The sequence below is a fragment of the Clarias gariepinus genome, chromosome 2, assembly GCF_024256425.1.
Source record: "Clarias gariepinus isolate MV-2021 ecotype Netherlands chromosome 2, CGAR_prim_01v2, whole genome shotgun sequence".
Classification (NCBI taxonomy): Eukaryota; Metazoa; Chordata; class Actinopteri; order Siluriformes; family Clariidae; genus Clarias; species Clarias gariepinus.
In genome coordinates, this window is record NC_071101.1 from 24,880,613 (window position 1) to 24,902,008 (window position 21,396).

The window sequence follows — 21,396 nt, forward strand, 5'->3', positions numbered from 1 at the left end:
AGGCTGTCTATCGTGCACTGCTCTACATTCTCCCGGTGCTGTGAATGGATTTAGTTCGAAGCGCAGTGAATTCATTTTACCTGCCATGGTGCATTCCTGTAAATTTATAGTGTCGCCGTTGTGTTTCAGAGAAAGTACTGCTTTATCACAGGAAAGCTGTAGAATTGTGCTCTCTTCTCCTCTCATGGCATTGAGCTGTTCCTGCTGTAGTAGATTTCAATTATGGCAGAGCTGGGCTAAAGTAAAGATGAGTGTGTAGGGAGGACGAGGAGGAGGGGGATCTCTGGCTGATATCTGTATTGTCTAGTGTTTGTTTAAAGGGTTTCTGCTTCATTTCTCTGCTTCTGGTTTCTGTTTACCTGCAATATGTCGTGCTTATATTTTTGAGAAATGTCTGTCTCGCCAAGGATGTGCTTTTATGGAAAAGAGAACAAGAAAACAGTAGTCCCAATTTCAATCTCGCCTTTTTATGGTTTCCCTGTTAGGAATCACAAATTATGAGGAGTACTCTCTGATCCAGGAACAGGGGGAGGAAAAGAAGGAGGATGGCATGGGTACACTGAAAAAGGAGCGAACTCTGCTTCGAGATGAAAGAAAGATGGAAAAACTCAAAGCCAAGCTTCACACAGATGATGAGTGTAAGTTTGTATTTAACCTATTATATGTTTATGTAAAGACGTTTATAAAGGATACTAAAGGCACAAAATTTCATCTTGTGTTATGGTTCATGGTTTCTAGCCAAAATCAAAGAGAAAACTTTTTTTTTAATGTTGTGCAAAAAAACGTGTAGGTTGGGCTGCGATTTTATTTTATTTATTTATTTATTTATTTTTTTAAAAAAAAGGAGCTTTAACAAGACAAACTTGCACAAATGCATCATTAAGGAAGTCTCATCTATTTTTTAAATATCATAAAATAAAAGGGTGTGGGGATAAAACATAGTAGTTAATGTAATAATTCATAGGTAGATAGTTGTGTGTATTAATTCAGAGAAAAGTTTCACCATTTCTGATTCTTAATGATCTTTATGACATTTATGTGTACTAATTGGCCAAACAGTAAAAAAAAAAATAATAATTCTACTGTCAAAACATCTCACATCTCATGAGATTCAGAATGACTAAAAAAGAAGCATATGAGAACTTTATCAAAACATTTTTTTATGTTTAGCTATTTGTTCATCAAGCAACTATAAATAAAATCTAAAACTCAGTCGAACATTCAGTCATGAAACTAGATTCTTTGAGTGTTGGCGTACATGGCAGTAGCTGAGTTGAATATCACAGATTATAATTATCAATTATATACTAAAAAACTGGTGAACAAGAATCAATTTTGCCAGTGAGGAGCAATGAACTGTTTGGACCAATCCCACACAAAAGCCAAAATAGCCAATATTTTTCAATCCACGGAATGCACCAGACAAACAAGTCTAATCAATAGAGGCCCAAGCCAACAACCCACAACACCCACAGAATCTGACACTAAGATCTTAATGCCAGACACCACAGCACAGCCCCAGAGGACATGGAGTGTTCCCCGAGGTCCTCAGGAAGGGGGACCTACGCAATATTTGGCTTTTATGGTTTGTGTTTGGGTGTAGTTTGTAATAGTATCATTAAAATCAGCCTTTTTCTAAACATTTACTTTTATTAACACAGTGAACTGGCTGGACCACAGTCGAACGTTCCGCGAGCAGGGGGTGGAGGAGAGTGAGATGCTGCTGCTCAGGAGAAAGTTTTTCTACTCTGACCAGAACGTGGACTCTCGTGATCCTGTACAGCTCAACCTGCTTTACGTTCAGGTCAGCATCTCTAACTGAGCCCTCGCCCTCTCTCTCTCTCTCTCTCTCTCTCTCTCTCTCACTCTGCCAAAAAGGCATCGTTTCCATCTTTACAGATAAGTGATTTTGTGTTTAGTCTCCACTTTGCTAATCTAAGCATTCTGCAAAAAAGTTTTCTTTAGAGGTCATGTTGTTAGTGTGATTGCTTTTTGAAGTAATAGGCTATTTGCTTGCCCTGAACTGTTTGAAGGCCAACACAGCAATTAGGTTCTTGTCACGGTGCCTGGTTTATCAATTGCCTTTTCTTTTCCAAATGCACGCATTAAGATTGTAAGAGGATGTGGCTGATGTGTTTTAATATTTTATAATTGTAGTGTAGCTGACTCACCCAAACGCTCTTTTGCATGCATATATACACACATGCTCCGCCACACTCCCTCCCTTTATTCGTTTTTGGCTGTAGCAGCAGTTGCTACAGTAAGTGGCAGCTTGTCACATAATACCGTGAAAGCATTCGATCACTGTGTATTAATAATCATATAGGAGCTACTATTTATAATTAGAAAAACATTTAAGAAATGCAGATTTAAAGTTTCACATCAATTCTGAAATGACTAAGCAATCAGTGAGGACTCGGGTTTATTTATAACTTTAGTAAACAATGAGCGATGATCAGCATTTAATGAAATGTAAATAATGGAATACTAATTAGCACCTGTATTAATAGTTGTTTGTTTAAATGTTGTGCACATATTCCAGCCTGATTTAGTAATTATTATACATCATTTCTTTAGTGTAAATAATGATTACAGACTATAACAGAAAAGAAAACTTGTTTAAAAATAATGCGACAGTTTTTCAAATAGTAATCCACAATTTTAATATTGGAGGGTATATCAAAGTCACTGTTTGGATTTAAATAATTTGATTAAATAATTTCCTCAGTTGGTAATTTTTTTTATTAACCCTTATCTTCAATAACCTTATGATCATGACATTTGGTTGACGAATGGGAGATCATCTAAATGCTTAGTGATGTCATTAAAAGTGACAATAGAAATCAGCAATGTTTTAAACTGGGCTTGCTTCAGTTGGTCAGGTCCAGGCTCAGCAATGTTATGTGGCAATAAAAAGAAGTCAGCTGACAACCTGCATGTTCCAAATCACCAGGTTATCACTTTTTTTTCTTCTTCCCTGATGGCATGGGAATATTCCAGGACTCAAATTGTGAAAGAGTGCTTCTGGGAGCACGAGGAATCATTTTCACACGAGTCCTTAACTTAACCATGTGCTAGAGAAAAAGTTTCAATTCTGCCATCGTCAATACAAGATCACAGCCAAAACTTGTTGTGACTCCTTAATGGAAATTAATGTTTTCCTGGGGATTTTGTCACGGCTAGCTTGGATCACATAAAAGATAACCATATTGCATGTTCACAAATCTTCCAAAAAATGGCATAATAATATTACTGTATACATGCCTTGGCTTCTATTACAAGTAAGTTTTGAATAAATGGATTTCTGTTCTTTTACTTTTGTGCGAGGAAACGCGCTCTCGAATCATCAGTGGTAATTGCACATATGCTACAGACGGAGATTAGATATTAGAAGATAAAAAGACTGGTCCTTTTAACCACGTTATGAACATCTGTATTAACATGCGTTAAAGAAATTAACATAGACCGGTATGCACTTCAATTAATGCTTGTTTATTCAACTTGAAATTTTGACCCAAGTTTAACTGATTATCAAAAATTTGAAACGTGTTGCTTATTAAATCCTGTATGGAATAAACATTAGTTAATTCAGGGCTAATGTTCTTTAGTTCTTATTGAAACAACTGGTAATTAGGAGAAATGTGTCAAATGTGGTTTATTAATAAAAATATTAATGGTTTATTAGCTTAATGTTGATTAAGCGAATAGTAATGTGAAGGTGGATATTGTTTTAAATAGCTGCAGCAATCATAACATCATAAACTTTTATCCCTGGCAATATCACTGGTTTTTTTCGCTTCACAAAAGCACACATTAGACTAAGTATTTGTTTGGATGTGTTTGTTCCTAAGCATTTATGAGTAAGCACTAAGACACACTCATACAGTGTGTGTACACACACACACACACACACACACACACACACACACACACACACACAATGTTTGTACACATTCGGAAAGAAAGATGGTTCACTCTCTCTCTTCTCCTCCCTCTATGTCTGGTTTCCACTCTTGTAAATCCACACACCCCCAACAGATTCTCTGCCTCAATGACACACACGCACACACACTTCTGCACACATTTACTTTGACATAAACTGCAGCAGATATACACACACTGGCATAAACTGCAAAACACTCACTGGGATGAACATAAATCTGTCCTTTTGGTTGGTCCACACACACATGCGCGCGCACACACAAAACAAGACCTCTGCTGGTGTGTTTGTGTCTCATTTCCATTAGTGTAGTTCCTGTGTCTTGACCCATGATTTTTTTTATCCTATTCATTTGACAGTGACCTCATCACTCATCCGAATCCTGCCAGGCCCCGACACTCCCTTTCCCAGGATGTGTGTACATGTGTGTGGGTGTGACTTGAGCTTGTTTTTGTAATTATTCAGTGCTCATTTGCTTTTTATCATAAACTCATTACTATTTACTGTGAGTTGGTACATACTGGTTTTATCAGTACTCTTTAGGTGTCTGGCAGCACTTTCACAAGCTCAGTCCCAGTCATGTACATTTCTCCTAACGTCTTTCTCCTCGCCTTCCTCCCACTGTTTGGCCGCGCACCAAACTCACTGCACTCAAAAAAAAAAAAAATCGATGAGACTGTATTGCTTAATAGGCTGTATTCTACGCGAAGCCCACTGTATTTGCCTCAAGCAGCAATATGCTCTCGTATACTAGACAATATGGATCCCGACTGGACAAGTGACAGTGACCTAGAAAGCAGAGAATGCAACAGGTCACTCTCTCTAGATGGTGACTTTGAAGTGTATAATGGTTCTTCCTGTTCATCCATGCTGAAGCACCTCTGACAGAGATAGAGTTGTTTGCCCCTGAGAGAGGCAGACAACATGTCAACACATTTGAAAGGTGCCAAAGGGGTAGCCATTCCACCCTCTTGGAATAAATGTGTCACATCTATCTATCCAGCATTGCTTGTAGACATACTATGACTATAGTAACACAGCCATATTTTATGCACTCATTTGTTCTGGAGCTGTCAGGTTCTCTTATACTGTGTATTTGCATTTGAGTTTGTATTGCATACACAATACAGCATACAGTGTAGATATATGCATTTAAATGGGGAAGCACTCACACCTCCAGGGTCCATGTTTCAGTCCTGAGCTCAGAGTGTGTTTGGTTTAACCTCAGGTCCAATCCATCCAGAGTGTTATTCTACCTTGTGCTTCATATGTCCCAGATAAAATGTAGGTTGATTGACAATAATTCTGTTAAAATCCATTAAATTGCTTTTGAGTCTGGGAACTCAATTCTTGGAAAAAAGAATACATTCATGTATGAAAAAAAAGAGTTAAGGACAGCTAGGATTTACTCCCATAAATGTCGGGAAGTGTTAATTACTTTTTTTTATCTGTTTAATCTTCACAATCAACACTGTTTTCAGTTTTTCCAGTGAACTTACAACCAATGAATGGTCTAAAATAAATAATAGGTTTTTGTTTGTTTTTGTGTTCATTCTTTTTAATAGAAAATAAAAACCATTTTCAGTTTCTGCAAATACTCATGATTGTTTTAGAGTATGACTTCTGTTTCTTTTGCATTTATAGGCTGTTGGTGCAATATTAGAAGATACAGGAATGAATTGTGGAGCCGGAAATTGAATTTGCAAAGGGGGGGGAGCAATTCTTTGTATGAGATATGGCATCTGAACCACGAACAACACAAGTTACCCAGTGTTTATTAGATACTTTTAGTAGTTTTTAATACTTTAAACTCTGCAAGAGAAATAATGCTACTTCAGACAAGCCAAACAGCCAACATTAGTGCTACTGGATTGAATGCAAAATGGCAATATCTAAAAAACGATTTGAAAGTCTACGTCTGATTTACAGCTTTGTTACCTAATACGTAATGTTTTATTAATTTATTTAAAAAAAAAACAAAGGTGATTTATAATTAATGCACAAATAAATATGTGAATATGTTGTAAAAATCAGGTCCGCATTTAAACCATTGGTCCATTTTAGGAAAGCTATATTTATAAAAGGTAGGTTGATTTGCCCTCAAGTAAACATGTATAAAAAGACGTAATGATGTTTAAGTAGTGGAATGGAAAAATAATGCCGTGGCAAACCTAATATATACACACACACAAGTAACTAATGTGCTTGAATTAGCCCTGTATTGAAATCAGCGGATGGCGGATGCTGCTGTTCTCTGATTCAGCTGCCCGCAGTCATTCATTAGCTCCCTGAGCCTTTTAAATGCCATGCACAGAGCAACAGAGCTATCGAGTCATGTTTGGACATTCTGAAAATATTAAGCACTGTGGCATCAGGGTATCCAATACCTTGAAGACCTCGCTGGCACTTTAAATGCACACAGACGTCTTAATAGTCGTTCCTATTTATCGGGTAAAACCTACTCGACGCTAGTCAGTGAATAAGGGAAAAAAGAATTAAAAGCATATCTTCATCTTTGACTCAGTGATACTTTTGAACATTATGCTGCTTATTTGCTCAGGTGCACATATTGTAACCTTGTGTTCCAGGCGAGAGATGACATTTTAAATGGCTCCCACCCAGTGTCCTTCGATAAGGCGTGCGAGTTTGGTGGAATCCAGGCACAGATCCAGTTCGGTCCCCATGTGGAGCACAAACACAAGCCCGGATTCCTAGAGTAAGCCTCTGTGTGTGAACATGCTGCTCCTGCAGCCCTTAAACACCCTCAGATACACTTTGTCAGTCCCAAGTAAGACTGCAATACTTAAGGGTTATTGTAAAAGCGCATGCTGGACACCACGGTCAGATATCATACGTGTTTAGAACAAAAGTGCTGTCAAGGTGTAAATATGTACCATGTTGGTTTATTTGTCAGCCTGAAGGAGTTCCTGCCCAAAGAGTATATTAAGCAGAGAGGAGCTGAGAAGAGGATCTTTCAGGTTTGTGCTGCTTTACACAACACCAAGACCATTAATACTATACAGAATAAAATACAGTACAGTTTTGTTTAAAATCTTTTCATGATCAACACAGAATAAATGAAGCAATGATTTAGCAATTTAATGACCCATTAAAAGATTTTTAGTGTAATGAGTGCTTTGTGCGTGATGTGTGAGAAAGGCATGCTGAGCTGAATGTGTGAATCTGTAGTGCACACTTTTTTTCTTTTCTTTCTTTTTTTGGTTTTAATACTGTTTAACTTGTAGGAACACAAAAGCTGTGGCGAGATGACTGAAATCGAGGTGAAGGTGAAATATGTAAAGTTGGCCAGGTCTCTAAGAACATATGGAGTGTCCTTCTTCCTGGTTAAGGTAAGACAGCATGAAATTGTAGTACTGTATATTGTATGTCCTAGGTAAGGTATATACATGGTGTGTGTACTGTACTGTATGTGGGCAATGAGAGATGATGTGATGCTGAGGGTTTAAGAGGCAGAGTGTTTTCAATCCTCTCAGTGTTCTCCGGATCAATCGCATACATTTTTGAGACCGTTTTCACAAGGTTAAGAACCCCTCTGTTTGGTACAAAATCACTCTTAAGCACAATAACCAACAAGTGCTACATAATGAGTTTTTCGGAGGATAAGAGGAATGCAATTTCATAACAATGCAAAATATAACAAAAACTTTGTAAAGGCGTAGAATTAGCAAGTCTGTTATGTGGAGTGGGAACAAAGCCAAAGCCGGGATTCCAATTCTTCACATTTATGCTCAATATTCAATGTGTGCATTATTATCTCTTAAACGTTGCCATTAAATCCGTTCTTGTTGTCAGAAAAAGGTTTATCAAAGTCTCAGCGAGCGAAAGATTTCAGGTCATTAGTGGTCTGCTGCAAAGCCGAGGGCCGTACATAAATTGCTATGAAAGGGCTTTCTGCAGACTCATTATACTTACGCTCAAAATGCATCTGTTTATTTATTTATGCCGAAAGAAATTTGACTGCAACTGAAGTCATGCTTTCAATGGCCCTGAGTAGTTCCCACCAACAGACAGGAAAATACTTAAAGTAGACTGCAATAAAAAAATCACAATATTGCTTCAATTGGCCAAATGAAATAAAACCGAAAGTTCTGGTCATACCGAAAAATCAGCTGAAAACAATGGGACAATGTGGATACTTAGAAAAATAATTATCTGGCATCTTCTTCAAAAAAGCATGCCCTTGAACATGAGTTGCATTGTTTGAGTGGCTCAAACAGTATATTTAGTCCATTCTGTACTGAAGGCTCCTTATCAGTGTTTATTATTTTTTGACCCTGAAGTTGAATAATCAGCTCTGGACACGCATTGAAAATGATATTTATGTCAATCTTTTGCATTTTACTGGCCCTTAATGTGACAGCTGAATGGCATTAAAGCCTGGACACCTCAGAGTGCAGACCTTCATGCATGCATGTGTAAAGCTCCCACTGCATTGCAGAAGGGATGCCCAAGGCATGGTAAAAGGTATAAGGCCTAGTGGAATAGTTAGCTGCCTGCTAAGAAGAATAAAGCTATGATCAAATAACATCAGGTTGGAGAAAGAAGTGGAAAAGTGGAGGCTCCAGCGTGTTACCCACTTAATCGACAGACTCCTAATAAGTCAAGATTCTAATGGATGATCAGCCATAATATTATATAATAAAACTACCGCCAGATGAAGTGAATAGCATTTGATTGTCTCCTTACATCGGCACATGTAAAGGAGGTGGGATACATTATGCAGCAAGTGAACTGTCAGTTCTTGACTGTTCAGACTGACAGTATGTGTTTGAAGCAGGATCAAATGGGTGAGTGTAAGGATCTGAATGACTTTGACAAGGGCTGAATTGTGATTGCTAAAGAACTGGGTCAGAACATTTCCAAAACAGCAGGTTTTTTGGGTTGGTTTCAGGATGCACTGGTTAGTACTATACAAAAATTACCAAAGGAAGGTAAAACGATACCCCAGCTACAGGGTCATGGTGCCTAAGGATCATTGATTCACATGGGGTGGGAAGGCTAGCACATCTGGCCTAATCCTACAAAAGACCTACTGTAGCACAAATTACTGAAAAGGTTCATTGGCTATAATGGAAAATCTTGCAGTGTATGAGGTTGCAGAGACAGACCGGTCAGTGTGCCCATGCTGACCCATGATCACTGTCAAAAGCGCCATATGAGCATCTCAGAACTAGATCAGGGAACAGTAAAAGGTTTAATAAACCACGTCTTCTTTTACATTATGTGGATGGAAGGGTGTTTTTGAGTCACTCCCTTGTAAAAGAGGTGGCGCTGATGCATTATGGGGAAAATCTACGTCGGCAGAGGCAGTGTGATGCCCTGGATAATGTTCTGTCAGGAAACCCTGGGTCCTGTTCTTCTTAAAGAATGTTACTTTGACACGTGCCAACTGTGTAAACATTGTTGCCGACCAAGTAACAGTGGCCTTTCTCAGCACAGTATTGCACCCAGTAAGTGATGCAAGGTCTACTGTTTAGCCCCTCCACCCTCAAAATATTGCAACTTGCAGGATTTAAGAATCTGCTGCTAACATTCTGTTGCCAGATCCCAAAGCACACCTTTAGACATCTTATGGAGTTCACATTCGATAAGTATAGCCCTTTTGGTAGCACAAGTTGGACCTTCAAAATATTAGACGCATGTTTTTTTATGTTACAGTAAGGCTGTTCAATAAATTTAACACTGTGTGCTCAAGCTACTAATTTTGTCCACCTCTGAATCTTAAAACCTGGGGGATATTTTGACACTGCAACAGTCTGGTTGGTGAATAAGCGGATTTTGGTGTGCATTCAGTTGTTACATATACTTTATGTTCCTTGTTTGAATTGTCTGGAGATGCAATGATAAAATTATCGGATTTGTTTTTTAACAGGAGAAGATGAAGAGCAAGAATAAGCTAGTCCCACGGTTGCTGGGAATAACCAAAGAGTCTGTGATGCGGGTGGATGAGAGGACCAAAGATGTAGTGCAGGAGTGGCCATTAACCACAGTGAAGAGATGGGCAGCATCCCCTAAGAGTTTCACATTGGTATGCAAGGCTGCACTAAGCTTGCTTGTCCTACAAGCCCTGTTCTTATGTTCTCCTTTCTTTTTCTTATTCCTTTAAATTGTGATTTAGAATTCCTCTGTTCCTGTGTGTATGGTTTGAATACTTCTAAGGACGTTTTTCTGTCCCATTTGTAATATCGGTAGTCAGTGGAATTGACTAATTATTTCCAGCAAATTTAAAGTGAATGTATTGTTACTCTTTGGCCAAGGTTTTTAGTTGACTGAAAATAAGTCTTAAACAATGATCAAGGTCAAATTTCAGGGACACAAGGAAGGTCTTGATGCTCTGGCCTTCCAGTGTCTTTTTAAAATGGCTTTAAAAAAAGAACACACGTACACATATTGTTAGCGTACCGCATTCTTTTTACACAGCATCTATTCAAAGCCCACCAAGTGTACAGTACATGATTATATTAGGATCTACTGCAGGATGTAGGATATATTAAGGTTTAGAATATATTAGAGTTTTATTACTTGCATAAAACCTAAGTGCTAGAGAAATGTGCACCAGAATTTATTATCTTTGCTTTGTATGCTAAATCCTCCCATACTCATACACCCATATAGGCATCTTTTATAAGCTGTGCTATAAATGTTTAGGATGCACTACATGGTCTTTATCATGACTACTAGTCATAGTTAATGTGTGTGGGTGTGTGTTCCCTCCAGGACTTTGGTGAATACCAAGAGAGCTACTATTCTGTTCAGACTACAGAAGGAGAGCAAATCTCCCAACTTATTGCAGGATACATAGACATCATCCTTAAAAAAGTAAGTGCACTGCGTTACTCTATGTTGCTCAGACAGTGTACTCTACAGTTAGTCAAATGTGTGACTCATACAGATGTTGGGGCTTTACAGAAACAGAGCAAGGACCGCTTTGGTTTGGACGGAGATGAAGAGTCCACCATGCTGGAAGAATCCGTTTCCCCGAAGAAGTATGCATTCTTTTAACACTCTGGTCAGCAGTTAATTTGTTTGAAACTGCTTTAATGCTCTAATATAAATCAACCACATGTATAGGGTGTACCATGTATGCGTCATCGTAAGGTATATGGTCATTTAAAATTGTACAGGAGAGCCCCAGTGGTGGCGTAGAAACGGATGAACTGACAGAATTGTGTTTAATCACACACTAAAGGGACTGTTTTACTTTTATTCTGCCCTTAAGAAGGATGTCGCTCACAGTGACACATCTGTATGAGTTTTTCCCTTAAACTGCAAAATCACCAGGATGACTTCAATTAAGAGATCCAGTTCCTTGAAGCAGAGAGATGGATGAAAAGAGAACAAGATGGAGAAAGACTTTGTGTGTGTGTGTGTGTGTGTGTGTGTGCTTCTCTGTCTGTCCCTGCAGCATGCTTTTTACCCATCTTGGGCTCAGACTATGACAGAAACAGATCTACAGATGGGCTTGCTCTTTTTTGGTTTGTTACGGGAGACAGCATGTTGCATCAATGCCTCAGAGTCTCCTGTGTTAGACGCCGGTGCAGCCATGTCTGTCCGTGTTCAAATCTAAAAATTAAGGCCTCTTGCAAAATGAGCTGTAATTAAGCAATAGAGCCTGGAGTGCCTGTTTATAGCAGGCGAGCCTGCTTTACTGCACAGTTAATTTTCTATTGCTTTTACTGTCTGTTTATAATTGTTGCCACAGTGTTCGTGTACTGTATGTGTTACCAAAATAAAAAAAATGTGTGCAGGTCTACCATTCTGCAGCAGCAGTTTAACCGTGTGGGCAGAGTGGAACACGGGTCAGTGGCACTGCCCGGAATCATGCGCTCAGGCTCCGTCGGCGGGCCGGACAATTTCAACATGGGCAGCATGCCTGCTCCACAGCAGCAGGTCACTATGGGCCAGATGCACAGAGGACACATGCCCCCACTGGTAAGATGCTCACACTGTATAACCACAGTTGCAGCACCACGCTGCAAAGTATGATTTGACTGTCAAATAGTAAGACGTGTGCATAATCCTTTCTCTTGTACCATGTGTGCGTCATCAGAGTCTGGCTCAACAAGCGCTCATGGGTACCATAAACAGCAGCATGCAGGCGGTACAGCAGGCTCAGGCGGACCTCGGTGAGGTGGACAACCTGCCACCACTGGGACAAGACAGGGTGAGCATACCTCAACACTCATCCCTCTTACATCCCCACTACATCAGTCATAACTGCCAGCCTCTTATAAACACACACAATTAGATTTGAATGGGAGTGTATTTGATGTATCTGAAATAAACTCAGCTTAGCATTGTTTGTGTATAGAATATAGCTATCTCTTATTCTTTATGGAACAAGGTAAAAATATGTGGAGTTCTTTTCATGTGATTGGACTTCATTTCAAAAAGTCCTGTAGTCAAAAAAGATTTGACTTTCATATTGTTTACATATTATTTACATTTTAAATATTTTCCTATTGGTTTTCGAAAAGGGCACCTCGCATGCATTTTAAAACCCTTAACCTAAATAAACCTTTTCTGTTGGCCCATATAGAACCAGTAGGATATGGACTGTACGATTCCTGCAAAAATGTGAATCGTGATTTCATAATTCTCTCACAGGATTCTCATTTTTTCAACCCAAACATATTGCACTCAAGTTTTTTTTTTTGTCTGTGTTTTTTAAGGCACATTTCCTTATTTTAGAAGCCTTAAAGTGAATAACTTAAAAGCTGTTCAACATACTGTAAATAGAATGTTAACAATAATAAATAAAAATCATAATCGTATATGTAAGTTTATATCATTGTTATTTTCATCAGCATAAGGTAAATGTCAGATTGTTGGGTAGGTTGAAATTAAGTATGTTGCTTACAGTAAAGAATTTATGGTTGTCAAAAGTTGTATTGGTCTTAGCATACTTTTGGTATAATTCTGTGTAGCTTTTGATCTGTTCTTAGAGTCTCTGTGTAACAGCTGGAATTAAGGCATCAGGTTAAAAAAAAAAACTACTACAGTTCGTTACATCCCAGTTAGAGCTGTTACATGCCTGTCTCTGTTCACATACAGTATTTGGACGTGTGTGTTAGACATTTACCTTATGCTAATAAAAATAATGCATGAAATAGTAAAGTATATATTAGCTGCTAAATGCAACAACGGAAAGATTGCACATGCACATTGAGGGGACATGAGGATATTTTATAAGGAGCCAATCAGAAACGGGTTGTACCCCCTCTAGCTTCTGATGGGCTGGTATTGTCTTTCATCTAGCTTCTGATTGGAACCTGGGTTTTATGCTCAGGTTTTGTCATGACAAATAATGGTTTACTCCTCTCACACTCATTGGTCACACTCACATAGTGTAAAACGCTATTAATTCACCAATCAGTGAAGAGATTAGCGAAAGATTTAGCATTCGCTTCTCTCGTCCCTCTTCCTCATTTACGCCGTTCTGCGGTTTTACACTATGTGAGTGTGACCAATGAGTGTGACTGATGTAGCAATCTGGGATTTATGTCGATTAAATGAGCGAACACATGAATGCAGCGTGATCTGAATGCAAGTGTATTATTGTAATTTAGAAATTAAAATTGCTTGTGTGCATGAGTCGAGATCATTTTTTATTTTTCTGTTTCAATTGATCGTGCAGCCCTAGTAAAAATATTTATAAATGTACAATAATTTTAGTAGTATAACTATGACATGTTAAGGATTTTAGCATTGCTGTAATTTCCGTATAATTCAGTTTTCAGCAAAGTATGTCTTTATGATAAAAAATTTAAGTAAAGGGGTTCAAATAGGTGCTTTAAAAAAAAAATATATTATTTTTTTTTCAATTACGCTATGGTTTTATAATGTCTACTCTGACACAAGTCTCCAGACTTATCTGCAAAGGACTGGTGTGGCTACAGTTTTCCATTGCAACTGTGTAGGTACTGTTTGAAAAAACAAGCTCAGTCGATTAACCATGTTTAATCAGGCATGATTCCCGCTTTGTTGGAAAAATCTGGAGTCACACCCGTCTCTTTGGGGAGAAGCTGAAGACCTGAGGAATTATAGACAATTAAAACACAGATGATAATCTTGGGCATAAAAGGTCTGGTCAACTTTCACATATTTTTAACAGGTTTGTTTGGCCTTTGTGTGGCATCAGACCAGAAGCCTGGCTTTTGATCCCCAGAGGCGTGGGTGTGCCTTGGGTGTTCATGATCGTGTCAAAAGTTTACTGGTAGATAAGTTATAATCGATGTTATTCAATTTACCTGGTGGGGCTATTTAGTAATATTTTTTGTTAAATATTTAAAATATGAAATATCTATATAAATAATTCAATAATTCATAATAGTTACTAAATAGTGTTTGAAATAAAAAAATTAATTTGAAACATAGTGGGTTCACACACAACATTATTCCCACATAATGTTTAAGCTTGCTAGTTTCATTCGATTCAAATCCATAGTGTTTTATATAAATTCATGTCGTCTGTCGAGGTTTAAAATTATTGGCTTATTAATATTTAAATATGAAGTAGTTAACATGCAAATGCAGATTTCAAAGCAATTTTATCATCCCTGATGTTATTCAGTCTCTCTTTGTGACTCCGATGCTAAATTTATGACACAGCAGTTTGTTCCTGACTGAGTTTCCTGACTCAGTAATCCTGATGCAGAGCAGACTCGCCTCCCTCTGACATGTTATAAATGCGAATGTGGAAGCTATGAACTGTTTATTTTAGCTAAATTGATAAGTCCTGCTGATAACACTGCGGCGATGATGTGTAATCTGTTGTGTAGTGTACGGCCAGTGAAAACAGTCTAGTGTAAACAATGGTCCATGTGGAATAATAGATTCTGTGGACTGTTCGTCATCATATCTTATTCTTTTGTAATAGGCATCCAGGGTGTGGGTTCAGAATAAAGTGGATGAATCCAAGCACGAGATCCATTCCCAGGTAGACGCCATCACTGCTGGAACTGCGTCCGTCGTCAATCTTACCGCAGGTAAATTTACACGAGGGACCAGAGCAGCTGGTCTGTCTTTCTTGTTTCTTTCACTTTCCCTGTTTGTTTCTTTTGTTCAGATGCTATTAAAATCTGGTACCAACGGAGAGATCATGTTTCTTAATGGCCCCGGATGAGTCGGAAAAATCGCTTTTTGAGATGCAGAAAAATGCTGGTGGTGTAAAACATGAAACTTGCAGCTTGAATATCAACACTTTCCTTCTTCCAGTCCACATCAAGGGCACAGCCAGGAAGCAGACTTTCTTCATTTGCACTAATAAATATTTCTCTTGATGAAGGAATATTGAGTGCAGTGTCCTGAAGCTGATCTGTTTGGCATGATCCCGGCTTTTGGAGGCAGGCCATGTGGGCGCACGCCAGGTTTCTACTGGAGTTAATCTGTGTATGCCATCTGTTTGATAGGCCATAGACCTGCCTGTTGGCTATCTGAAACTTCAACACGTTATTAAGCAAAATCCCCACATCAGTTTTACTCCGTTATGAAAATGCTTGTTAGACAGTGTGTGTGAGTAGAGCTTTAATTCTAGATGTATTTTCATGCATGTTGGTTGTGCACACACTGCTTACACAGTAGTTATTGGAGATGGGGCGGGGGGGGGGGGATTAGATACAGTTATGAATCATGATTCATTTATTTAATTAAATTATTATAAAATTATTTCTTATTATGTATTTATGTTAGGGATTCACCAGTCGAGCAGCCATTGACCAAAACTGGTTGATTTTCAGAAATGTCTTTTTTTTACATTGTCACACGTGTAAAAAGCCGATATAAAGAGCAGATTATTCTCAAAACCAAGACCAGTAAGTCTCGAATGCCATGCATAGTAAAAGCTGCACGTGTTCTCACAACTGCTCAATGTTGCACTTTCTTTATAATCCTATAGGTGGTACACTCTAAACTATTCACTCATTGGCATCCCATGTAATAGGAGTCAATTTAAAAGTAAAAAGTTTGTTTAAAAATAATAATTATGCCAGATAGCAACAGAAATATGTGCTGCGCAGTAAAGATTTAGCTTTTTGTTTCATTTGATTTTAAGTAAAATATAATTTATATATTTTTTATATTTTGATAACATTTAGACTGATGTGTAATACCAATGTAATTCTATGGGCCTAATGATCCATAGGTTTCAGAAAACCTTTGGGAAGGGACCAGAAGCCATAATTTTATTTATTGCATTGTTCCTGGTATTCCCTAAACTACTGTTTTAATGAATGCTATCTGACACATCAGTCCAGAATTTTCAACAGCTGTTTAACTGGTGACCGTGAAAGCCATAGCATATGATTTATCATATTTTCACATTCACTGAGACTCTGCAGTCTGTGGATAAGTGGGATCATCATTGGGATAGAAATGTTTTATCATGGGATAAAGATGATGAGTTCGAAAACTGTCTATTGATTTGCAGTGACTCTTCCCCCTAAGCGGCAAGTGGGGGTGAAACTATGCCAGGAAAATGTCCTCACAGCATAACAGAGCCACAGTATTTAGCTTTTTTTTTTTTATTTCTCGCTTTAATTTCGACACCCCTGTCTGGCACGTGCACTAAAGATACAGTGAATGGAGATTAAGTTGGAGTAAATCTTTCAAGCATCCTGATCTGTTAATTGTTAAGCAAGGGATAGTCAAGAGACTAAAATGAGCCTTTAGTATGTTTCCTTTCTCTATTTTAACCTTGTTTTTTATTTTCTGTAAAATGACCTGAAGATCTTTTCTGTAAAATGGTTATAAACATTCTACTGCATTTTGTCCTCATCTCTTTCTAAAGGTGACCCTACAGACACGGACTACACAGCTGTAGGCTGCGCCATCACCACCATCTCCTCCAACCTGACAGAGATGTCGAAGGGAGTGAAGCTGCTGGCGGCTCTCATGGAGGATGAGGTGGGCAGTGGGCAGAGGCTAATGGGAGCAGCCAGGACACTAACTGGAGCAGTATGTGACCTGCTCAAAGCTGTGGAACCGGCATCTGGAGAGGTACACTCCTCGCCCACACACAGAGCCAGACGAATCTCTGTTAGAGTCCAAGCTCAGATTTGTAACACCGCTGTTAATATTTTAGCCTAGGCAGACGGTGCTGACAGCAGCAGGTAGCATCGGACAGGCTAGCGGTGACCTGCTGCGCCACATCGGAGAGGGTGAGACTGATGAGAGATTCCAGGTGTGTTATTTTTTTGGTTGCATTCAGTGATCATACATACAAGGTAGTGTGTTCTGTTTCATTATTCTGATTGTTTTTCAGGACATCATGATGAACCTGGCCAAAGCGGTGGCCAACGCTGCTGCACTGCTGGTGCTGAAGGCTAAGAATGTGGCACAGGTAGCCGAGGACACGGCACTGCAGAACCGCGTGATAACTGCAGCCACGCAGTGCGCCCTCTCCACCTCACAGCTAGTTGCCTGCACCAAGGTAAGGTAATCTATTGAGGCTTTGTATGTGCGTGCTGAGATATGCTCAGGCCATTGTGATCAGTCAGGATAGTTGGGTGGATATAAAGGATGATGGATATATAGATTAATAGCTGACTGGTTCATGAATGATAAATTGAAGTGTGTGTGTACATGTTCGGATGATAAGTGACTGGATGGATGGATGGATGGTTGCTATGTAGACGGGTTAGTGCATACAGTAGGTGTAGAGATGGGCAGGTAAATAAGTGGATGAATAGACTGATTCATGCATGACTGGCTGAACCCATCATAAAAATGAGCAAAGAACAACACATGCAATTCTTATATTCTGACTTCAAAACGAATTGATATTTTATTGCTTTATTTACTTTTTTTCCCCCTTACAATATGTGGGTTTTAAAATTATTGCAGCCCTTATAATCAATATTGTATTATGCCTCTCCTGGAGAGAATGACAGCACTTAATCTCTTTCAGTAATGTCTATCAAGGTTGGCGACTCATGGTAGAGGAATTCTGGTCCAAGCTTCTTTAAATTCCTAAGTTTGTACAATAGAACTTTTCTTTTCAGTTTAGACCACAGGTTAAGAATATCTTTCACATTGTGAGATGTTATATAGTTATATAGTGTATATATAGTTTTCATATATAGTTATGTAGTATATATAGTTTTTATGATGTCATCAAGTTTCATAAGTGCTGCTGAACCACCAAACAAAAACCGGCCTCAATGCCTTAATGATCTAATGCTATATTTCACTGTGTTTATATTATATGCAGTTCACTTAAAATAGCCAACATGCTGACATGTGTACATTCTTCCTGATCGAAATCTGGGTCTGATCAGAGCATAACACAATGCTGACTATAGGTCTAAAGCATCTTCTGATGTCCTCTCCCATTTCTTTTTTTTGCAAGTTTTTCGATCCACTTATGAACATTATTGATTAAAACCTTTTTTTTTTTATCATACACTGTGTTATTTAAGTTATCTTTTTGCCTCCTTACTTCATTCTCACTATGGAGAGAGGGAGAGAGAGGGAGCGAAAATGAAAGAGCGAGAATGTTTAAGCATGCAAAAATACATTTTAAACTTGTGAAAAAGAAAAAAACGGATTTGTGCTCCAGAATGACTCATAAATTTAACAGCATATATTAGCCGTATGTTTGTGCCTTTAGCACTGGTATACTGTACATATATTTGGTGCGTTCTGTGTCAAATTTAGATTTTTTTCTCCCATCTCTAGTGTGTTATTGGGACCAATCCTTGAGAAAAAATGTCTGACTGTGAGATGGAACTTTCATTTACAGGCCCAGTGATTTGAACGACTCATATGTTGTGCGTATTAAGAAACTTGGGGAGGTTTATAACAATCAGTCTTTTTTTTATGTTGTAAGTTCTTTGGTATTTTCATTGGTAGTGTAATTTTACATGTGTGCAACCCCAGGTAATATTTATACGCTGAGTAAACATAAGACTTGAGATTCTTTCTCATTTTGTTTATATGGAAAAATTAAAGTTCTGTGTGTAATATTTGACATCCCTTATCAAATGCGAAAAAAAAAACTCTGGATTTTGGATGGCACTCTATATGAAGGGGATAAAAGAATAGATATGTGGGTGGGTGAGTACATGCATGGATGCTGAGTGGAAAGACAAGTGGATGAATAGAAGGATGGATTTGTGGAAAGGCGCATTTAATGGATAGAATAGACAGATACAGTACATGGATGGGTGATTGGGTGGATGGGCAGAAAAACAGACAGAAGGAAGTTTATTAGCATGGACATCATGTGTCCAACCACACACACACTCTACATGCACAATTGACCTTGTAATAAAAATGTGCCTGTTAGAACAGCCAGTTTATATCACTTTAATTGTAGCAACAGCTTGGTTAAAAAAAATAAAATAACCTGCATTATTAATCCATCAGCTCTCTTTCTCTAACAGCAGCATAATGGCATCATTGCTACTGTATATTTTCTCTGTTTACCCAAGGTGGTGAGCCCCACCATCAGCTCACCCGTGTGTCAGGAGCAGCTGGTGGAAGCAGGCAGGCTGGTGGAGCGCTCGGTGGAGTTGTGTGTTAAAGCATGTCACGCTGCCTCTGATGAGGCTGAGCTGCTTCGGCAGGTGAACGGAGCAGCAGGCACAGTCAGCCTGGCACTGAGTGACCTCCTGCAGCACGTACGCCACTATGCCAGCTGTGGTGAGCCAATCGGCCGCTACGACCAGGCCACCGATACCATCATGACCGTCACAGAAAGCATCTTCACCTCTATGGGAGATGCAGGTGAGGCACTCAAGTCCTGATATATACAGTATCACAACAATAGTGTTTATAATAGAGGAATCAGAAAGTAGTGTCACTTATACAGTACAGGATGGAATGATAGGCAGCATTCCAATATGACATTATATATATATATTATATATAAGGCGATGCTGTTTATAATCATAAAACACACCAAAAGCTGTACATAATAGTATATAAAATATTTTTGGTACAATATATATCAGGTATATATTATATGTTATATAATATATTACATTTTACTCTGATTTTACCTTGTATGTTTGTTCAAGTCTTTTTTTAAGTTTTAATGCTCATGCCACAATGGCTATTTTTTATTTGTTGATTTTTTTTTAATGTTCATTTTCCTTTTCACAGTATGCCATCAGTTATCATGTTGGACAAAAGGCCAGTGGCTTTCTTAAGCACATTCAGGCAGATGGTTTGAATTAGAGTCAGAAAATAGGTTTCAGGTCTAGAAGGGGTTTATTTTAAAAAAGGAAATTTCATTGTGGACTGTGATACAATAATACACAGAGGGTCAATAAAATCATTTATTCAGGCTTTCCAAGCAAAGCGTATCCGTGTTGTGGTTTAAAAGGATAAATATTGTTTTAGCTTTTCTGTCCTCAACTTTGCATCACAAAGTAATACATCGCTAATGCATTTTACATAGAAACCCCGGTCACTTTCCGGTATTATTCTTTGAACCTGTTTTTTCATCTATACAAAAAGACACTGTTGATGATGCACATGTAATTTATTTAATTTATTAAACAACCATTTTGGATATAAAGAAGAGCACCAGATCAGAAATAATGCCCACTTTCTGCATTAAAGGTATCCTCAATTCTCCCTCATAAGCCAGCTGTCTTACACAGTGATATAAATACCTACTGATGAATAATAAATACGAATGAGGCCAAAGCAGATACATCTAATCGATCAGTAAGCCTTATCTAGCTTTGTTCGAGTTTGCAGTGCTATTGACTTTCTTGTTGCGCTTCGTATGTATTTCGTTTTTAGTCTGAAAGCTAAAGTTGGGTTCTAGTTCTGAGCTTTTGATTATGGTCTGGTCATAAGGCATGGCGCTGAGCAACACTCAGCCCACTTCATACTTGGGGGTTGTTGGACATGTAACGTAAAACCACAACATAGCTCCAGGTCTGGTCTTAATCAAGTGAACTTGCTTTGAAACATTAAGAGAAACCACATGGCATGATTCGTCAAGTCGAACTCAAGGTCTGGTCACTGGTATTCCAGTAAAGCAATCACTGTAAAACTATAGCTGACCAGCTGTGCAGCTCCATATGCTTTGGAAGTTTAGCACTGAGAGCATTGTTTCTCATACATTTTTTTTTTTTTTTTATGGCATGGATTGTTTTTCTTCTTAAGTTCACAGACCCTCTCAGTACATATTTATTTTACACATATCTTATTTTATTTTTAGTTTACTTTTTATAAACATTATACCATTAACATTATCTAAATGTGCACTGTAATATTTTGGCAATTAATTCACGCCATTCTTTTTTTTTTTCATTTAATTTATTAATTAGTTTTTGTAACTGTCATTATGTTCCTGATGACATTATTTATACCATATAAACTTTCAAAAGCTTTATCATTCGCAAGCTTTAGCTACAGCACCGTCAGGTGAACTAAATAACACTGATCAGTATACCAATAAACTGGTGACAGGATCACGG

At 38.3% G+C, this 21,396-nt stretch overlaps 1 protein-coding gene across 1 annotated transcript in view; it reads left to right on the plus strand.

Moving 5' to 3' along the window:
• tln2b (talin 2b) overlaps positions 1-21,396 on the plus strand; it is a 132,294-nt gene that overhangs the window by 60,883 nt on the left and 50,015 nt on the right. Inside the window, exons 6-20 of the mRNA XM_053514591.1 lie at positions 486-638; positions 1,662-1,804; positions 6,529-6,656; positions 6,855-6,918; positions 7,186-7,290; positions 9,834-9,989; positions 10,679-10,780; positions 10,871-10,947; positions 11,710-11,893; positions 12,012-12,125; positions 14,841-14,949; positions 16,749-16,957; positions 17,043-17,141; positions 17,223-17,390; positions 19,393-19,687. Of these exons, the coding sequence (XP_053370566.1) occupies positions 486-638; positions 1,662-1,804; positions 6,529-6,656; positions 6,855-6,918; positions 7,186-7,290; positions 9,834-9,989; positions 10,679-10,780; positions 10,871-10,947; positions 11,710-11,893; positions 12,012-12,125; positions 14,841-14,949; positions 16,749-16,957; positions 17,043-17,141; positions 17,223-17,390; positions 19,393-19,687 (2,106 nt within the window). The remainder of the gene's footprint in view (positions 1-485; positions 639-1,661; positions 1,805-6,528; positions 6,657-6,854; positions 6,919-7,185; positions 7,291-9,833; positions 9,990-10,678; positions 10,781-10,870; positions 10,948-11,709; positions 11,894-12,011; positions 12,126-14,840; positions 14,950-16,748; positions 16,958-17,042; positions 17,142-17,222; positions 17,391-19,392; positions 19,688-21,396) is intronic.